This window comes from Triticum aestivum, chromosome 3B (genome assembly GCF_018294505.1).
Source record: "Triticum aestivum cultivar Chinese Spring chromosome 3B, IWGSC CS RefSeq v2.1, whole genome shotgun sequence".
NCBI lineage: Eukaryota > Viridiplantae > Streptophyta > Magnoliopsida > Poales > Poaceae > Triticum > Triticum aestivum.
In genome coordinates this window covers 137,845,461-137,864,462 of record NC_057801.1, presented here as the reverse complement: position 1 = coordinate 137,864,462, position 19,002 = coordinate 137,845,461, and the positions used below count along the sequence as shown (strand labels likewise).

The window sequence follows — 19,002 nt, the reverse complement described above, 5'->3', positions numbered from 1 at the left end:
TTCTGGTATATAAGTCATTTTGACCTAGAAAAAATAAGGAGAAGACTTTCGGGATGGAGCGTCGCCGTCTCGAGGCGGAACTTGGGCAGGAGCACTTTTGCCCTCCGGCAGAGCAATTCTGCCGGGGGAACTTCCCTCCCGGAGGGGGAAATCATTGTCATCATCATCACAAACAACTCTCCCATCTTGGGGAGGGCAATCTCCATCAACATCTTCACTAGCACCATCTCATCTCAACCCCTAGTTCATCTCTTGTATTCAATCTTGTTACCGGAACTATAGATTGTTGCTAGGGGGTGACTAGTAGTGTTGATTACATCTTGTAGTTGATTACTATATGGTTTATTTGGTGGAAGATTATATGTTCAGATCCATTATGCATATTAATACCCCTCTGATCATGAGCATGTTTATTGTTTGTGAGTAGTTACTTTCGTTCTTGAGGTCACGGGATAAATCCTGTTGCAAGTATTCATGTGAATTTGATATGTGTCTGATATTTCGATGGTATGTATGTTGTGATTCCCTTAGTGGTGTCATGTGAACGTCGACTACATGACACTTCACCATATTTGGGCCTAAGGGAATGCATTGTGGAGTAGTAAATAGATGGTGGGTTGCGAGAGTGACAGAAACTTAAACCCCAATTTATGCACTATTCCGTAAGGGACTGATTGGATCCTAGAGTTTAATGCTATGGTTAGAATTTATTCTTAATACTTTTCTCGTAGTTGCGGATGCTTGCGGGAGGGTTAATCATAATTAGGAGGTTTGTTCAAGTAAGAACATCACCTAAGCACCGGTCCACCCACATATCAAATTATCAAAGTAGCAAACGCAAATCAAACCAACATGATGAAAGTGACTAGATGAAATTCCCGTGTACCCTCAAGAACACTTTGCTTATCATAAGAGACCATTTTGGCATGTCCTTTGCCTCAATAGGATTGGGCTACCTTGCTGCATACTTGTTACTATTATCGTTACTTGCTTGTTACAAATTATCTTACTATCAAAATACTTGCTACTTACAATTTCAGCACTTGCAGACATTACCTTACTGAAAACTACTTGTCATTTCCTTTTGCTCCTCGTTGGGTTCGACACTCTTACTTATCGAAAAGAGCTACAATTGATCCCCTATACTTGTGGGTCATCAGAGAGCATCTTCATACCCTTGAAGATCGCAAAGTGGAAGCGTTTGTCAACGCGGTTGATGCAGTCATACACCTTCACGATCCGTCCCGATCAAGTACCGAAAGTACGGCACCTCCGCGTTCAGCACATGTTCAGCTCGATGAAATCCTCGCCTTCTTGATACGGCAAGAGGGGCGAAGTAGTAGATGAGTTCCGGCAGCACAACGGCGTGGTGACGGTGTTGGTGAAGAACAATCTCCGCAGGGCTTCGCCAAGCACTACGGAAACTATGACAGAGGATAAACTAGAGGGGACGGGGTTGCCAGCAAACGGCTTGGTGATTCTTGATGTGTTCCAGATGCTAGCCCTACCCCTCTATTTATATGTTGAGCCCTAGGGTCGAAACTTGGAGTAAAAGCCTCCTCAAAGTCAGTTTTTCCCGCAAGAAAGAGTCCTTCTCAGACTTCCAGGACCAAACGCCACGGTCCTTGGCGTCTGGCCCAGACGCTAGGGTCTCCAGCATTTGGCCCCCTGGCCTCCGCAAAACTCCTTTTGCACCGACCTAAAGCCCCGTGGGCTTCACCCCTTGGCCGAACCATATCATCCTATATATCAATCTGTACATCCGGACCATTCCGGAGCTCCTCGTCATGTCCGTGATCTCATCCGGGACTCCGAACAACATTCAGTCACCAACATACATAACTCATATAGTACTATATCGCCAATGAACATTAAGCGTGCGGACCCTACGGGTTCGAGAACTATGTAAACATGACCGACACACCTCTCTGGTCAATAATCAATAGCGGAACCTGGATGCCCATATGGGCTCCTACATATTCTATGGAGATCTTTATCGGTCGAACCTTATGACAACATACGTAATTCCCTTTGTCATCGGTATGTTACTTGCCCGATTCGATCATCTGTATCTCCATACCTAGTTCAATCTCGTTACCGGCAAGTATCTTTACTCGTTCCGTAATGTATCATCCCACAACTAACTCATTAGTCACATTGCTTGCAAGGCTTATTATGATGTGCATTACCGAGAGGGCCCAGAGATACCTCTTCGATACTCAGAGTGACAAATCCTAATCTCGATTTATGCCAACCCAACAAACACCTTCAGAGATACCTGTAGAGCATCTTTATAATCACCCAGTTATGTTGTGACGTTTGATAGCACACAAGGTATTCCTCCGGTATCCGGGAGTTGCATAATCTCATAGTCAAAGGAATATGTATAAGTCATGAAGAAAGCAATAGCAATAAAACTTTACGATCATTACGCCAAGCTAACGGATGGGTCTTGTCCATCACATCATTCTCCTAATGATGTGATCCCGTTCATCAAATGACAACACATGTCTATGGTTAGGAAACTTAACCATCTTTGTTCAATGAGATAGTTTAGTAGAGGCTTACTAGGGACACTGTGTTTTGTCTATGTATCCACACATGTATCAAGTTTCCGGTTAATACAATTCTAGCATGAATAATAAACATTTATCATGATATAAGGAAATATGAAATAACAACTTTATTATTGCCTCTAGGGCATATTTCCTTCAGAGGTTTCCACAAGACTTGGCGCACAAGACGAGGACTCTCCTAAAACCCCAGGCCTTCGGTGTATTATATAAATCAAGTCCAGGCTAGTCAATAGATGATCTGATATTCATTAGAACAATCTCGTGGTAGATACATGTACCCTATACTACACCCATATCAATACAATCAAAAGCAGGACGTAGGGTATTATCTCTTCGAGAGAGCCCGAACCTAGGTAAAATCCTGTGTCCGTGTTACCATCGCTCCAAGACGCCTAGCTTAGGACCCCTAATACGAGATATGTCAGATATAGAACCGACACCTGCCATGCAAGACGTTATGTCTTGGAGAAGCTGGATTTTGAAGATCATGAGAATATGGAGATAAAGAGAGTTAACCTTAGGACCGATCATGGTTATGCTTTTGACGTAAAGCTATACAATGCGATGACCTACTCCCATTTTGGTTGCTCGAATTGGGCAACACTATGCAAGGCATATGTTTTTCTGGAGGGTATGCATGTCACCTTCGATGTGGGTGATCCTAAAGATGACATCGACGAAGATAATATCGACGAAGCTATATTGACATTTGGGTCGATGTTGACACGCTTCCACTTCTCCCTTTATGTGAGTTTCTCAAACATATTTATTAAGTAATTTATATTGTTTTTATGAAAACAGTTGACAGCTTATTTCCAATCTTCAAAAAATGTTCGGAAAGTAGTAGACAAAACCTACTATACTGATGGCTCTGAACTAACTTACGAGGAGAAAGATCATCTTGTCTCCTTTATTATTGATGTTGAGACTTTCAATAAGATATGGAACTCCTCCACATTATGGTCAATACATGCCACTAGTCCACGTGTTGAACTACGACAACATCCATGAAAATGGCATGGTAAGATTTATTATTATTATGACACCAGTGCATCTTTTGCATACATTCTTCTAAAGTTAAACTACATTCCTAACTACATTACTATTATGCTCTTCAACAGAAAATCTGGAAGGATTGTTGCTACGTCTTGATATTGCATTGGTTTTCCTTGAAGAGGAAAGGGTGATGCGGCACAGTAGCATAAGTATTTCCATCAGTTTTTGAGAACCAAGGTATCAATCCAGTAGGAGGCTCCTCACAAGTCCCACACACCTACACAAACAAACAAGAACTCACAACCAACGCAATAAAGGGGTTGTCAATCCCTTCACGACCACTTGCGAAAGTGAGATCTGATAGAGATAATATGATAAGATAAATATATTTTTGGTATTTTATAATATAGATTGGAAAAGTAAAGATGCAAATAAAAGTAGATTAAAAGCTTATATGATAAGAGATAGACCCGGGGGCCATAGGTTTCACTAGTGGCTTCTCTCAAGATAGCATCAGTATTACAGTGGGTGAACAAATTACTGTCGAGCAATTGATAGAAAAGCGAATAATTATGAGATTATCTAGGCATGATCATGTATATAGGCATCACGTCCGTGAAAAGTAGACCGACTCCTGCCTGCATCTACTACTATTACTCCACACATCGACCACTATCCAGCATGCATCTAGAGTATTAAGTTCATAAGAACAGAGTAACGCATTAAAGAAAGATGACATGATGTAGATGGATAAACTCATGCAATATGATATAAACCCCATCTTTTTATCCTTGATGACAACAATACAATACGTGCCTTGCTGCCTTTGCTGTCACTGGGAAAGGACACCGCAAGATTGAACCCAAAGCTAAGCACTTCTCCCATTGCAATAAAGATCAATCTAGTAGGCCAAACTGATGTAGGGCAGAACCCTAGGGGCCGATCTTTCACGATTGGAGTGGATCCTACGGGGAGACACGACGAACGAGCGGAAGAAAACAAAGGGGATCACAGGGAAAAACGAGAGAGACACTCAACCGACAAGGAATCAATCACACGAGTGCTAGATCACCGAACACATAAGGTAGCACAAGATTCAAAATCAACAAAGGAAAGATACAATAGTAACCGTTCTTCTCCGTGAGGAGGTGTTGGGGGTCTTCCCTTGAAGGGGTCTTGAATCCGCTTGGGAGATCTTCTCCGAAGAGGTCGTGAACTCTGAGGAGAAGTAACCAAGTGGATGAGCAAGGCTCTCACACAAAATATGAGCTAAACCTATGCTAACCCTAAAAGGTACGAGATGAGGGAATATATATAGTCAAAGGGGCGAAGGGATACATGGGTCACGGCCCAAAGGAGCTGCGCGCAGGCAGGGGGCGCCGGATGTCCGGGCGACGGGCCGGATGTCCGGTGGTTCGCGAGACGCCGGATGTCCGGGCTAGTAGGGCCGGATGTCCGGTGCTTTCGGAGGGGCCAGATGTCTGGTGCGTAGGCCGGATGTCCGGGTTGTCGGGGTGGCCTTTTAAGCATTCGTGACGCCTGGTCCGGATATCCGGGCGGGAGGCTGGATTTCCGGTGGGGGGGGGGCGGATGTCCGGGCTGGACGTCAGATGTCCGGTCGCTATAGTTTCTTCTACAGAGGGGTGGCCGTGTAGATTTCCAGGGGCCGAATGTCCGGGGTACTGGCCGGATGTCCGGTGCCTGGAGGCTGCTTTTGCCTTCTTCCATTGGTTCTCTTCTTCCTTGGACTTGGGGTCTTGTCCATCTTCATGTGCATCCTCGGGAGGGTCCTCTTGGTACCTAATCATGCACAACATTCCGGATGGAGGTAGTAGCCATGTCTCGAGAGGATCATATGATATATCACTAAGGAGAGAAGTCACCTCGGTCTCGAGAGCTCGGGCTCGTGCTCTAGTCATGGGTCCTCTTGGTGCTTGGTGAGACAACGGAAGGTCAATGGGGATGACCGAAGGATGCTCCACATCATCTCCCCCCCCCCTTGTGAAAGATCCGACCTCTGATCGAAATCCTCATCACCATGGTACGGGGAGAGATCGGAGACGTTGAAGATGTCACTCACGTTGTACTTGTCGCGTGGGAGATCGATCTTGTAAGTGTTGTTGTTGTAGCGTGCTAGCACCTTGAAGGGTCCGTCGGCTTGAGGGAGAAGCTTGGACATGCGTTTGTTGGGGAAGCGGTCCTTGTGAAGGTGTAGCCACACGAGGTCTCCAATGTTGAATATCATGGGATGCTTGTTGACGTTGAGCTTGGTCGCAAGTCATTGTACTTGGCGCTTGATGGTGTGCCTTGTATCTTCATGCATTTTCTTGATGTAGCTTGCACGGGCACTTGCGTCGAGGTTGGTGCGCTCTTGTAGAGGAAGAGGTAGAATGTCCAATGGGGATAACGGGTTGAAGCCGTAGACGACCTCGAAAGGGGACTTGCCGGTCGTCGAATGTCTTGCACGGTTGTAGGCGTACTCGGCGATGGGTAGACACGCCTCCCACTCCTTGATGTTCTTCTTGATCAACACGCGAAGTAGAGTGGAGAGTGTACGGTTCGTCACCTCCGTTTGGCCGTCGGTTTGAGGATGGTATGCCGAAGAGAACAATAGCTTGATTCCGAGCTTGGTGCATAGGGTCTTCCAAAAGTAACTCAAGAACTTGACGTCACGGTCCGAGACAATCGTCTTTGGCACTCCATGTAGTCGCAAGATTTCCCTACAAAAGAGATTGGCAATATGTGAAGCATCGTCTATCTTGTTGCAAGGAATGAACTGTGCCATCTTAGAAAATCGGTCCACAACAACAAAGACGGAATCCTTTCCATTTTGAGTTCTAGGCAAACCAAGTACAAAATCCATGCTAATGTCTTCCCAAGGTTGATAAGGAATAGGTAGAGGCATGTAAAGACCATGGGATTGAGCTTTAGACTTAGCTTTGCGACATGTAGAGCAACAGTTGGTGAAGCATGAGACGTCACAAAACATCTTGGGCCAAAAGTAATTCTTGGAGAGCGTGGCGAATGTCTTGTCGCGTCCGAAGTGTCCCATGAGTCTGCCTCCATGAGCCTCTTGCAAAAGGAGCAAACAAAGAGAAGACTCGGGAATGCAAAGTTTGTTAGCTCTCATAAGATAATCATCCTTTAGGTAGTAGCGTTCCCAAGACGTTTGTGTCAAACACTTAGCATAAGGAGTAGCAAAAGAAGGATCATGCTCATACAAGTCTTTTATATGGTCAAAACCTACAACATTCAATTCAAGTGTAGTGACAAGTGTGCAAATGCGTGAAAGTGCATCCGCAACTACATTTTCCTTACCCTTAATGTACTCGATCACATAGGGGAAAGATTCAATAAATTCACTCCATTTGGCGTGACGCTTGTTCAACTTAGTTTGACCTTTTAAGTACTTAAGCATTTCATGATCGGTGTGTATGACAAACTCATGGGGTCTAAGATAATGTTCCCAAACATGTAGCACACGCACTAAAGCATACAATTGTTTGTCATAGATGGGGTAGTTATGTTGAGAACCGGAGAGTTTTTCACTAAAATAAGCAATGGCTCGTTTTTCTTGCATCAAAACTCCGCCAATTCCGGTACCACTAGCATCACAATGAACCTCAAAAGTTTTCTCAAAGTTGGGCAAAGCAAGAATTGGAGCATGAGTAAGCAAAGACTTGAGCTCATCAAAAGCGGTGGATTGCAAAGATCCCCAAACAAAAGGAGCATTCTTCTTACTCAAGGCATGCAAAGGAGCGGCAATGGTGCTAAAGTTTTTCACAAAGCGACGGTAAAAACCTGCAAGACCAAGAAAACTACGCACTTGTTGCAAATGGTGGGTTGGGGCCAAGTTTTAATTGCCTCAATCTTAGTTTCATCAACATGGACACCTTTGGAAGAGACAACAAAACCCAAGAAAACCACTTTGTCAACACCAAACGTGCATTTTTTCAAGTTTGCATAAAGACGTTCCTTGCGAAGGGTTTGCAAAACAGCCCTAACATGATTTATATGCTCTTTCATGGTTTTGCTAAACACAAGAATATCATCGAAGTAAACCACAACAAAGACTCCAATGTAAGGTCGAAGCACATGATGCATAAGACGCAAGAAAGTACCGGGAGCTTTCGATAAACCCATAGGCATTACTAACCACTCATATAAGCCAAATTTGGTTTTGAAAGCAGTTTTCCATTCGTCACCCTCTTGTATGTGGATTTGATAATAGCCACTTTTAAGATCAATTTTTGAGAAAAAGTTGGCTCCGCTAAGCTCATCAAGCATATCATCTAAGCGACGAATGGGATGCCTATAGCGAACGGTAATAACATTTATAGGTCTACAATCAGAACACAAGCGGAAACTTCCATCGGGCTTAGGCACAAGTATAATGGGAACGACACAAGGGCTTAAGCTTTCACGTACATGACCGTTGTCGATGAGTTGTTGTACTTGTCGTTGTATCTCCTTAGTTTCTTCGGGGTTGACATAGTATGGAGCTTTGTTTGGGAGTGGCGCTCCGGGGATGACGTCGATTCGATGCTCAATGCCTCGTAGAGGAGGTAAACCCGAGGTAGCTCATCGGGGAAAACATCTTGGAATTCCTGCAAAAGAGATTGAAACACTAAGAGTAGCTTGTGAGAGGTGTTAGTTTTTGGTTCTCCATCCTTGCACACAAGGACAAAGTGTACAACACTCGATGGGTTCTCACACACTTCTCTCATCTCACTTTTTGTGGCAAATAGGACTAGGTTTTTCTTTCTAGGCGAAGAGGCGCTCAAGTTTGGCTTGTGTCTCTCACTCACTTTTGGGTAGATCACTTTCTCACTCTTCTCTCCATGATGGGTGGTTTGCTTGTCGGCTATCACTTGACTAGGAGACATAGGTCGTAGCACATATTCCTTCCCTTTCATCTTGAAGCTATAGTGATTGGTACGTCCATTGTGGATGACACCATGGTCGAATTTCCATGGTCGACCAAGAAGGAGGTGGCAAACGGTCATTGGGGGCCACATCACACTCCAAAGTGTCCTCATATGCACCAATTTTGAAGGATACTTGGACCGTATGCTCAACTCGTATAGTGCCGGAGTCACTTAGCCATTGAACCTTGTAGGGGTGCGGGTGCTTCCTCTTGACCAATTGAAGCTTGGAGCATAGTTCTTCACTTGCCAAGTTGTGGCAGCTACCTCCATCAACGATGACCTTGACAGACCTTCCATTGATGCCGGCCTTTGTGTGGAAGATGTGGCATCGTTGGTCTTCTTCTTGTTGATGTTGAAGAGTCAAGACCTTGGAGACAACTAGAGCGGGGCTTGGATCCTCATCACAAAAGACTTGCTCATCTTCATCTTCGTTTATTCACCGGCGCATGGCCACTTGCTCAAGGGCTTCCATTTCTTCTTCACTCATGGAGTCATATGTACCATCGTCGTTGAGGATCATGGTGCGCTTGTTCATGCATTGGTAGGACTTGTGGCCTCGGCCGCCGCAAGTGAAACACTTGAAGGAGCTTGTTTTGACGGTCTCATCGGTCGGAGTAGATGATGAAGCACACGGCTTGAAGTTGCTTGTAGTAGGAGGAAGACGACTTGAACTTGCCGAAGTTTTCTTGTAACTTGACTTGTCGTCATTGCTTGTAGATGGTTTGGTTGAAGTAGATGTTGGAGGAGTCGTTGAAGCTTGGTTGTTGGAGAGGCCGTAGGTCTTGGATGAGTACTTGGCGTACTTGAAGTCTTCTTGCACTTGACATTCGTCCTTGGTAGCTTGATGTACGAGCTCAATGAGGTTGGAGTATGGTTGGAAGTCGGCAATCTTCTTGATGGGATGATTGAGTCCATTCAAGAAACGTGCCATAGTTTGCTCATCATCTTCCGTGACATTGGCTCGAATCATGGCTATCTCCATTTCCTTGTAGTATTCTTCAACACTTTTTGTTCCTTGCTTGAGGAGTTGTAGCTTCTTGAAAAGATCACGGTTGTAGTAGGTTGGCACAAAGCTTGCTCGCATGACATCCTTCATTTGGGCCCAAGTGGTGATTGGAGGTTCACCTCTTGCTTGTCGGCGCTCAGTGACTTGTTCCCACCATATGAGCACATAGTCTTGGAACTCACGTGATGCCATAGCGATCTTCTTCTCTTCCTCATAGTTGTGCAAACGAAAAATTTTGTAGACCTTCAATGCCCATGAGAGGTACTCTTCCGGATCATTGCTTCCAGTTGAACTTGGGCATTGTGAACTTGAGCTTGCCATAGCGTTGCTCTTCATTGTGTTGTTGGCGATGGTGATGATGACGTCCTTGACGTGGAAGATAATCATCCTCATGTTGCTCTTGGCACGGAGGAAGTCCATGATCAACTTGCTCTTATTCAACTTGAGGTTGAAGTGGAGCTTGAAGAGCTTGTGGAGGGGCTTGAGGAACTTGACGTTGTACTCGCGGGTGGTAGTTCCTCTCTTGGATTTCTTCTCGAAGGGCTTCCTCTTGATTGCGCCTTTCGCGATTGCGGTTGGTGATGGCTCGACTTGGTTCTTGAAGGGCACGGTGCGCCTTAAGAGCTTGCGCTTCACGTTGTTTTTGTTGAAGACGTTGAGCCTTGGCGTCTTGTTCCTCTTGGTGTAGACGCGCTCGTTCTTCTTCTTGTCGTCGTAGTCGTTGTCGTTCTTGAGCTTGAGCGAAAGCAACTTGGTGTGGTGGAGGATGAGGTAGATGCTTGTCGACTTGCTCTTGTGAATGCTTGTCATGTAGCGGATTGCAAGCTGCATGTCAGTCTTGACGCGCAGCTCGTCAAAGAGTGTTCAATGACGGTGTACTTGAGTTGGAGAAGGTGTCGTCGGAGTGTCGACTTGAGCGGCTCCGTCTTGAAGATGAAGAAGTGGAAGGATGGCGGTTCCTCATGAAGGCGCGGATCTCGTCCATTCTTGCATCATTCTCTTTCTTGTGAGCGTCGAATTTGTTGTCGAAGTAGTCCCTCATTGCTTGTTGCTCTTGGTGCAATGCCTTTTGAGCTCCAAATAGGTGGCTCTTGGTGACGAATGATGACATGTCGTCATCGTTCTTGATGAGTGGTGGATTGGTAGAAGAACTTGGCCTATCCATCATTCCAAACAAAATGTGAGTGGTAGACGGAGAAGAACTTATACCAAATGTACCTTGACCGATGTTGAATATGAATCAAGTTCACTCAAATGCGGACAATGAAATAGCACTTTTGGTACCAATTCTTGTCGGCTCTCATACCTACACAAGTAAAAGCTTATGGTGGAGCTTGGTTAGGATAGTGGCACAAAATTTGATGCAATTGTAAGTGAGCTTCAATAATGTTGGAAAATATTCACAAATTTGCAAATGCAACAAGTAGACCAAGCTAGTTGTACATGGAAACACACACACAAATAGATAAGTGGGATTGTGCAAACCAAAAGTGAGCCAAAATGTGGAATCCACGAAAATGCTCTTGTTGCACAATACTAGAGAGACGCTAGCGCGATTGCACAATAGGCGGATACGTAAACTTGTGCACAACCTACTAGGCAAAAATGCAACGATCTCTATCCCAAGTATGCTATATGTATGATATTTCGGTGCTATGATCCAAGATGATCTTATATGACAATCTTAACATTGTATGATGCTATGGTTCTTGCTTATAAGCTCTTTGCTTATCTTTCCTCTTTGCTTAAAAGCTTTGGTGACTCTTTCACTTTTGAGCTCTTTTCTCATGCAAAACTTCACGAACCAAGATAGCAATTGTGTATGCGGTGACAACTTTGTGACACAAGGGATGATAACAAGATATATGCACCAATATGAGATGGTATGTATGATCACTAAAGTGCACAAGTCACGTTGCCGGCAATACTCAATGGCTAGTCTCGATGGGCAAGCTACGCAAAAGTAGGGACATGTGGGGTATCAATGCAATTGCAAGGTATGACAAAGATGTCGTCGAAGTTACCGTCCTTGGCGATGATGAATAGTCGATGGAGATGAGCGGTGGTGATGTTTAAGTCGAACCGTACCTAGATAGCCGAAACACAATAGGACACGGGAACCACAACCCAAACAAACGTTTCAAAATCGACGTAGGAGGTAGCGGTTAGCGGTGGTGGTGTTTGTGAAAAATGGTGTGGGTATGCGGAAGTAGGCGTGGGCTTCGGGCAAAATTGGGCGAAAATATGGTGGATGGAGGCGTGGGGGTGGAGTTGCTGCTGCCAGGGGCCGGATGTCCGGGCCAGCGGCCGGATGTCCGGGACGCCGGATGTCCGGTGGACTCGGCGGATGTCCGGGCTCCTGGATCGGGGACGAACATGATGAACTCCGCGGGAAAAATCGCAACTCCGGGGCAAAATTCGGACGAATTGGTGGATGGAAAAGGGTGGGGAGGGTGGGGAAAGCTAGATCCACACGCAGCAACACAAATCCATGGACCAAATCCAACAAAATCTCAACTCACCAACAAATCACAAAAAAATTGGGGCTATTTTTGGTGGGGAATTTTCGGATTTAGGACGAAAACAACAAAATCAAGCTAGAAAACACGGGGTAGGGGCTCCAAAAACGTGATCAACGTGGCTCATGATACCAAGATGATGTAGGGCGGAACCCTAGGGGCCGATCTTTCACGTTTGGAGTGGATCCTACGGGGAGACACGACGAACGAACGGAAGAAAACAAAAGGGATCACGGGGAAAAACGAGAGAGACACTCAACCGACAAGGAATCAATCACACGAGTGCTAGATCACCGAACACATAAGGTAGCACAAGATTCAAAATCAACAAAGGAAAGATACAATAGTAACCGTTCTTCTCCGTGAGGAGGTCTTGGGGGTCTTCCCTTGAAGGGGTCTTGAATCCGCTTGGGGGATCTTCTCCGAAGAGGTCGTGAACTCCAAGGAGAAGTAACCAAGTGGATGAGCAAGGCTCTCACACAAAATATGAGCTAAACCTATGCTAACCCTAAAATGTATGGGATGAGGGAATATATATAGTCAAAGGGGCGAAGGGATACATGGGTCACATCCCAAAGGAGCTGCGCGCAGGCAGGGGGCGCCGGATGTCCGAGCGACGGGCCGGATGTCCGGTGGTTCGCGAGACACCGGATGTCCGGGCTGGTAGGGCCGGTTGTCCGGTGCCGGAGGGGCCGGATGTCCGGTGCGTAGGCTGGATGTCCGGGTTGTCGGGGTGGCCTTTTGAGCATTCGAGACGCCTGGTCCGGATATCCGAGCGGGAGGCCGGATTTCCGGTGGGGGGCCGGATGTCCGGGCTGGACGCCGGATGTCCGATTGCTGTAGTTTCTTCTACAGAGGGGTGGCCGTGTAGATCTCCAGGGGCCGGATGTCCGGGTCCTGGCCAGATGTCCGGTGCCTGGAGGCTACTTTTGCCTTCTTCCATTGGTTCTCTTCTTCCTTGGACTTGGGGTCTTGTCCATCTTCATGTGCATCCTCGGGAGGGTCCTCTTGGTACCTAATCATGCACAACATTCTGGATGGAGGTAGTAGCCATGTCTCGAGAGGATCATATGATATATCACTAAGGAGAGAAGTCACCTCAGTCTCGAGAGCTCGGGCTCGTGCTCTAGTCATGGGTCCTCTTGGTGCTTGGTGAGACGACGGAAGGTCCATGGGGATGACCAAAGGATGCTCCGCATCACAAACCAAACTGATAATTCAAAGAGACTTGCAAATATAACTTAATCACACATAAAAGAATTCAGAGGAGATTCAAATATTTCTCATAGATAAACTTGATCATAAACCCACAATTCATCGGATCTCGACAAACACACTGTAAAAAGATTTACATCGAATAGATCTCCAAGAAGATCAAGGAGAACTTTGTATTGAGATTCAAAGAGAGAGAAGAAGTCATCTAGCTAATAACTATGGACCCGAAGGTCTGTGGTAAACTACTCACAACTCATCGGAGAGGCCTTCGAGATGATGTAGAGGCCCTCCGTGATCGATTCCCCCTCCGACGGAGCGCCGGCGAAGGCTCCAAGATGGGATCTCGCGGATACAGAAGGTTACGGCGGTGGAAATAGTTTTTTGTGGTCGCTTCTGATGTTTTCGGGGTACATGGGTATATGTAGGAGGAATAAGTAGGTCGGTGGACGCTCGAGGGGACCACGAGGGTGGGGGGCGCGCCCCACCTGTAGGGGGCGCGCCGGGCACCCTCGTGGCCGCCTCCTTCGTTTCTTGACTTCCACTCCAAGTCCTCTGGATCACGTTTGTTCCAAAAAGATCGCTCCCGAAGGTTTCATTCCGTTTGGACTCCGTTTGATATTCCTTTTCTTCGAAACACTGAAATAGGCAAAAAAACAGCAATACGGGCTGGGCCTCTGGTTAGTAGGTTAGTCCCAAAAATGATATAAAAGTGTAAAGTAAAGCCCATAAACATCCAAAACGGGTAATATAATAGCATGGAACAATAAAAAATTATAGATACGTTGGAGACGTATCAATTGTGTGCCTCATCTGATGCATATGAAAGGTCACATTGTTGTTGTTAGCTTACGGCCAAGTCTGCCTACGGGTCAGTGTTGTTCATACAAGATTTCTCGAACAGATGAAGACCTCACAATCAAAGAATGGAAAAAAAGTCATGAATAATCATAGGGAGCTACTTGGAAGCAATTGTGCGAAGCCCACGAATTGGAGACATGAAAATCTTCATTCTCCATAATGGAGAGTTAGGGGCTATGTTGTTTTATGCTATTTTACCTTAGAGAGGGTAGCAGGCCCTAGCTAATACTCATGACCATCTGCTCAGAACAATTAACTAGGGTTGGTTAGATGACTATGATGATGATGAGTATGACTTATTACTATGATAACGAGTAGAAGTTGTTAGATGACTATGATGATCATGATGATGATGAGTATGACTTGTTATTATGATAATGGTGATGAGTTATGATGATGATGATGATGCTGAGCTGTTATATCATTATGAGCATGATGAGTTATTACTATGGATCTGCACCATGTTGCCTCCACTTGGATCTAATCCACATCTCTTTCACCCACTGAAGCTTACCATGCCTACCATGAAGCTTGTATTTGTACACCAAAACAAAGCATGAAGAGCAAACATTTGTTGTTGGTGATTGTTGTGATCTGTGCTTCTTGTTGCTACCTTGAGACCCTCATTTGTACGAAATTTAAGTAGCGAGTTAAATTTGTAACAATCGGTATTTGCTGGAAAAAAACTATAAAAAGGAAAATTTTAGTAGCTTTAGACCAATTTAAGTAGCAATTTTAACACATTGCAAATACCAACTATGTTGCCAATCTTAATTCTCCTTGAAGAAATTGTAGTTTACAACTAGGTTATCATATATATGAATCTCACCTCATGCCGAGCCACACTCCACATGGACATCAAGCAACCACATCACTGTCCACGGACCTCCGGCCACGCGAACCTACAGACCAACTACTAAAGTGTTTGAGGCAGAGGACTGGCTGGGGTGGCGGTGTCAGAACATCAAATTGCACATAAAAAATCAGAGCTCACCATGGTGCTCCGTGATCAGGGTGTTGACCTTCACATAGTGGTGCTTGGGAACGATGGCCGACGAGCAGGATGGCCAACCTGGTGCCTGGGAGGAAGGCTCTTGGTGGAGGTGTAGCGACCGACGTAGATGTTGAGACAATCATAGTTCTCGATGAGGCGTGACCAAGTGAAGTGTCTAGGGGAGCGACCAGGGACTGGGCCTTGATCATGTAGCCATCGATCTTTTCCCTGGCCTCCTCCGCGATGAGGTATCGACGACGTCGATAGGGTCAACGGAGGCATCCTTGGTTCTCGAAAAAAAACCCGGAGGCATCCTTGGATTTGCGCTTCTCCTCTTTCTTCGACTTGGTTAGATTAGAGGCTACGGATGTGATCTCAACCGAGTATAGGACGTGGCCGCAATGGAGTTTAGGTATTAGGGTTTTTGCCAAAGGGGGCCGTGCCTTGGCTGAGAATGGTAAAATTAAAGGCTCAAGGAGGGAGTTGTTTTTTTTAAAAAAAAACTCAAGGAGGAAGGGTTTTATCGGGCTTAGGAACAAGTGCTGCCCTGCTGGGCCAGATATATGGGTTTTCCTAGGCCGCCCCCATCATGGAGAGAACACGGGCCACAAAGCGCGATGGCATCCCGGCCCATCTGATAAACCCACATGTCAGTGTCACACTCGGACACGGTATCCTCTAATCCCTTTCACCATCCTCGAAAACCAAAAGAAATCCCGCAAAACCCTAACCTCTCAGGGACCCTCTGCTCTCGCCGTGCTCCGCAACGTCCAAGCAAGCGCCGGCGGCGCGACCAGCCGTACCACCCGATCTCTCACCATGGAGAAGGTAACCCCGCGCTTATCCGCTCCCATCGATGGATCTCTTTGTTCGCGCCTCTGATTCGAGTTTTGCTGGCCTCGTGCAGCCCGCGGCGCAGGCACCGGGGAAGGCGGCTTCAGAGGAGAAGGTTTGTGCGGAAGTTGCAGCGACAGCAGTCCAATTTTGCGCTCTGTTTATTATCACCGGCTCATCCGATTTCTCTGTCTCTCTCTTTTGGAACTGATGCGAGCAGCAGCTTGACGACAAGGAGCTGGAGCTAGAGCGGGAGCGGAAACTGAAGAAAGAGCAGAAGGTATGCTTGGCCGAGACCCGTGACAACTTGCTTTTGCGAATTCCGTCCTTGTGTTGTTGTTCGTTTTGACGTGCATTGGTAATTGGCAACCAGTTCTCCCGAATTAGTTGTGTGGTCATCTGTGAATTGTGCTGATGTTAGAAACTCAGGTTCAGTGCTAAGATAAAATTATTACTCAGTTATGTTTATGGGAAAAGATCGCTTATGGGTCGAGTGTTCTACTTGCAGGCTAGAGAGAAAGAGGAGAAAAAGCTCAAAGCAAAGCAAAAGGAGACTGCTAGGCTCCAGGTTGCAACATTCTTAAATGAGTTTGGTGCTGAAATTGCTTGGTGGAGATGGGTTTGTGCTGATTTCGTCGTCTGTAGGCTCAAGCAACTTCGGATGGACCTAAGAAAAGTGAGAAGAAGCAAAAGAAGAAGGCTGCGGGGGATGAAAACCCTGAGGATTTCATTGACCCTGAGACCCCTAGTGGGGAGAAGAAATCGCTTGCACCTCAAATGGCTAAGCAGTATAGCCCAAGCGCAGTTGAAAAATCGTAAGATGCTAGTCTGCCTATCTCGTATTTGTAATTCATAGCATCTGAAACGCATAGCTGAACTGAATTCCTTTTTTCCCCACAATGTAGGTGGTACTCCTGGTGGGAGTCAGCAGGATATTTTGGGGCAGACCCTGCAAGCACAAAACCACCTTTTGTTATAGTAAGTGACCCACTTCTTATGAGCTTCATGCAAGATGTGCACTGGGAGCTGGGGTAGCATACTGTCATCTTATGGGATCACTAGTGTTTCTGTACAAATGTGGATTTGGATTTCCTTCCAGCAAAAGTGCTAAGTTATTTCATTTCAGGTTCTACCACCTCCGAATGTGACTGGAGCGCTTCATATTGGTCATGCACTTACAGTGGCTATAGAGGTGTAAATTTTATGCTTGCAGAGATGTGAGACCTATTTGCCATTCCCTGCTCATTCACGAGACATTTTAAGCTCTTTGCTTTTATTTTGTTTCAACAATGCAGGACGCTATGATAAGGTGGAGGAGAATGTCGGGATATAATGCTCTGTGGGTCCCAGGAGTGGACCATGCTGGCATTGCTACACAGGTCTGTATCTTGGACTTGATTTAGTTCATCTTGTGAATGACATACACATATAGTACAGTTGAGTTACTCATATCTTCTTTGGTGGCACTTGTTGTCACTCAACTTATGAAAAAAAAAATACCATGTCTGTTGTTCGTGTGCCACCACTAAAATAAAGCTGCCAACAGGGGTTCTAGGCCCTGTTAGTATATGTAATGTTTGTAATATTGGCAAAAATATTTGGAACACTATTTCCAAAGACCAGATGTTTCTTACCGTGTTACTGCCTTACTGGTAGACTTGCCAATTTTGCATGCACCTAAGTAGAAGAAATGGCCACATGGATATTTTAGTTTTGGCAGAATGATGTAGTTTCTCTTTATCAGACTTTCTTTTTCCCTTTTAGCAAATGAAACTAAATCTTGTATGGTGTTGCCAAATGTAGTTATTTTGTATTGACTTAACCTGCAATATATTCTACACCCTATGTTTGATTTAATAATCTGTTCTCCTAAGCCAGGTTGTAGTGGAAAAGAAGCTAATGCGTGAAAGGAAGCTGACAAGGCATGACATAGGCCGTGACAAATTTATATCTGAAGTAAGCACCTATTCCCCTTAATACATGGTTATGTTTGTTGTTCATCTTCTCCTGTGTCAGATCATAATTCATTTAATCATCACCTTTATACTATGGAATATTAATAATTGGGCTCAATATCCGATGTAGTCATGAAAATCGCAGTGAGCATAGCTTCACACTGGGCTTAATTTGGTTCCATTGTGGTAATCATTTTTTTGCTTATTCTATTTTTTGTCATCATCTTTTGGTCAGGTTCTGAAATGGAAAGATCAGTATGGTGGTACCATACTGGGTCAATTACGTAGGCTTGGGGCTTCGCTTGATTGGTCCCGTGAGGTAAAATTCCTGTTTTCTTTAGTTGAGAAAAAAACACATGCACTTGTTTTTTTACTCTTATATTTCTTACTCTGAAATTACCAACTTGATCTTAACTCGTGTATCAGTGTTTCACAATGGATGATCAACGATCGAAAGCTGTAACCGAAGCATTTGTTAGGTTGCACAAAGATGGCCTAATTTATAGGTTAGTTTCCTCTCCTTCTGTTGCTGTAAGTGTTAACATATTTTTAACTATCATCTCTATGTCATTCAATGACCGACCTAGTTTTCTTCCCTCTTATGTATGATTTGGTCCTTTACAGGGACTACCGCCTTGTGAATTGGGACTGCACACTTTTAACAGCAATATCTGACATAGAGGTTAATAAAGCTTATTATATTGTCTACACTGTACAATTTGATTCCAACCCATGACTAAGATCAACTTCTTTATTAAAAATGCTGTTCTCAGGTGGATCATCTAGAGCTTAAAGAGGAAACTATGCTGAAGGTCCCTGGTTATAGTAGTCCTGTACAGTTTGGTGTGTTGATATCCTTTGCCTATCCTCTTGAAGAAGGACTAGGTGAAATTATTGTCGCAACAACAAGAATTGAAACAATGCTCGGTGATACGGCAATAGCTGTTCATCCTGAGGATAAAAGGTATAAGCATCTGCATGGAAAGCATGCCATTCACCCGTTCAATGGCCGAAAACTCAAAATAATCTGCGATGCTGTGTTAGTGGATCCCACTTTTGGTACTGGGGCTGTCAAGGTATGTTATAATGGCCGAAAACTAAATTTATTTTTATTTCAGTTT

General features: G+C 45.1%; 1 protein-coding gene across 2 annotated transcripts in view; it reads left to right on the top strand.

Moving 5' to 3' along the window:
• Positions 1-15,757: 15,757 nt before the first annotated feature.
• The window catches only part of LOC123069018 (valine--tRNA ligase, mitochondrial 1), an 8,262-nt gene continuing 5,017 nt past the window's right edge, over positions 15,758-19,002 (top strand). Inside the window, exons 1-13 of one of the 2 annotated variants that reach the window (XM_044491746.1) lie at positions 15,758-15,920; positions 16,000-16,041; positions 16,147-16,206; positions 16,435-16,494; positions 16,572-16,741; positions 16,832-16,904; positions 17,053-17,118; positions 17,222-17,305; positions 17,805-17,882; positions 18,117-18,200; positions 18,308-18,387; positions 18,506-18,563; positions 18,655-18,957. In XM_044491746.1, coding sequence (XP_044347681.1) covers positions 15,912-15,920; positions 16,000-16,041; positions 16,147-16,206; positions 16,435-16,494; positions 16,572-16,741; positions 16,832-16,904; positions 17,053-17,118; positions 17,222-17,305; positions 17,805-17,882; positions 18,117-18,200; positions 18,308-18,387; positions 18,506-18,563; positions 18,655-18,957 — 1,167 coding nt within the window. In that variant the 5' untranslated portion in view covers positions 15,758-15,911. The remainder of the gene's footprint in view (positions 15,921-15,999; positions 16,042-16,146; positions 16,207-16,434; positions 16,495-16,571; positions 16,742-16,831; positions 16,905-17,052; positions 17,119-17,221; positions 17,306-17,804; positions 17,883-18,116; positions 18,201-18,307; positions 18,388-18,505; positions 18,564-18,654; positions 18,958-19,002) is intronic. The other variant, XM_044491747.1, reaches the window with a different exon arrangement.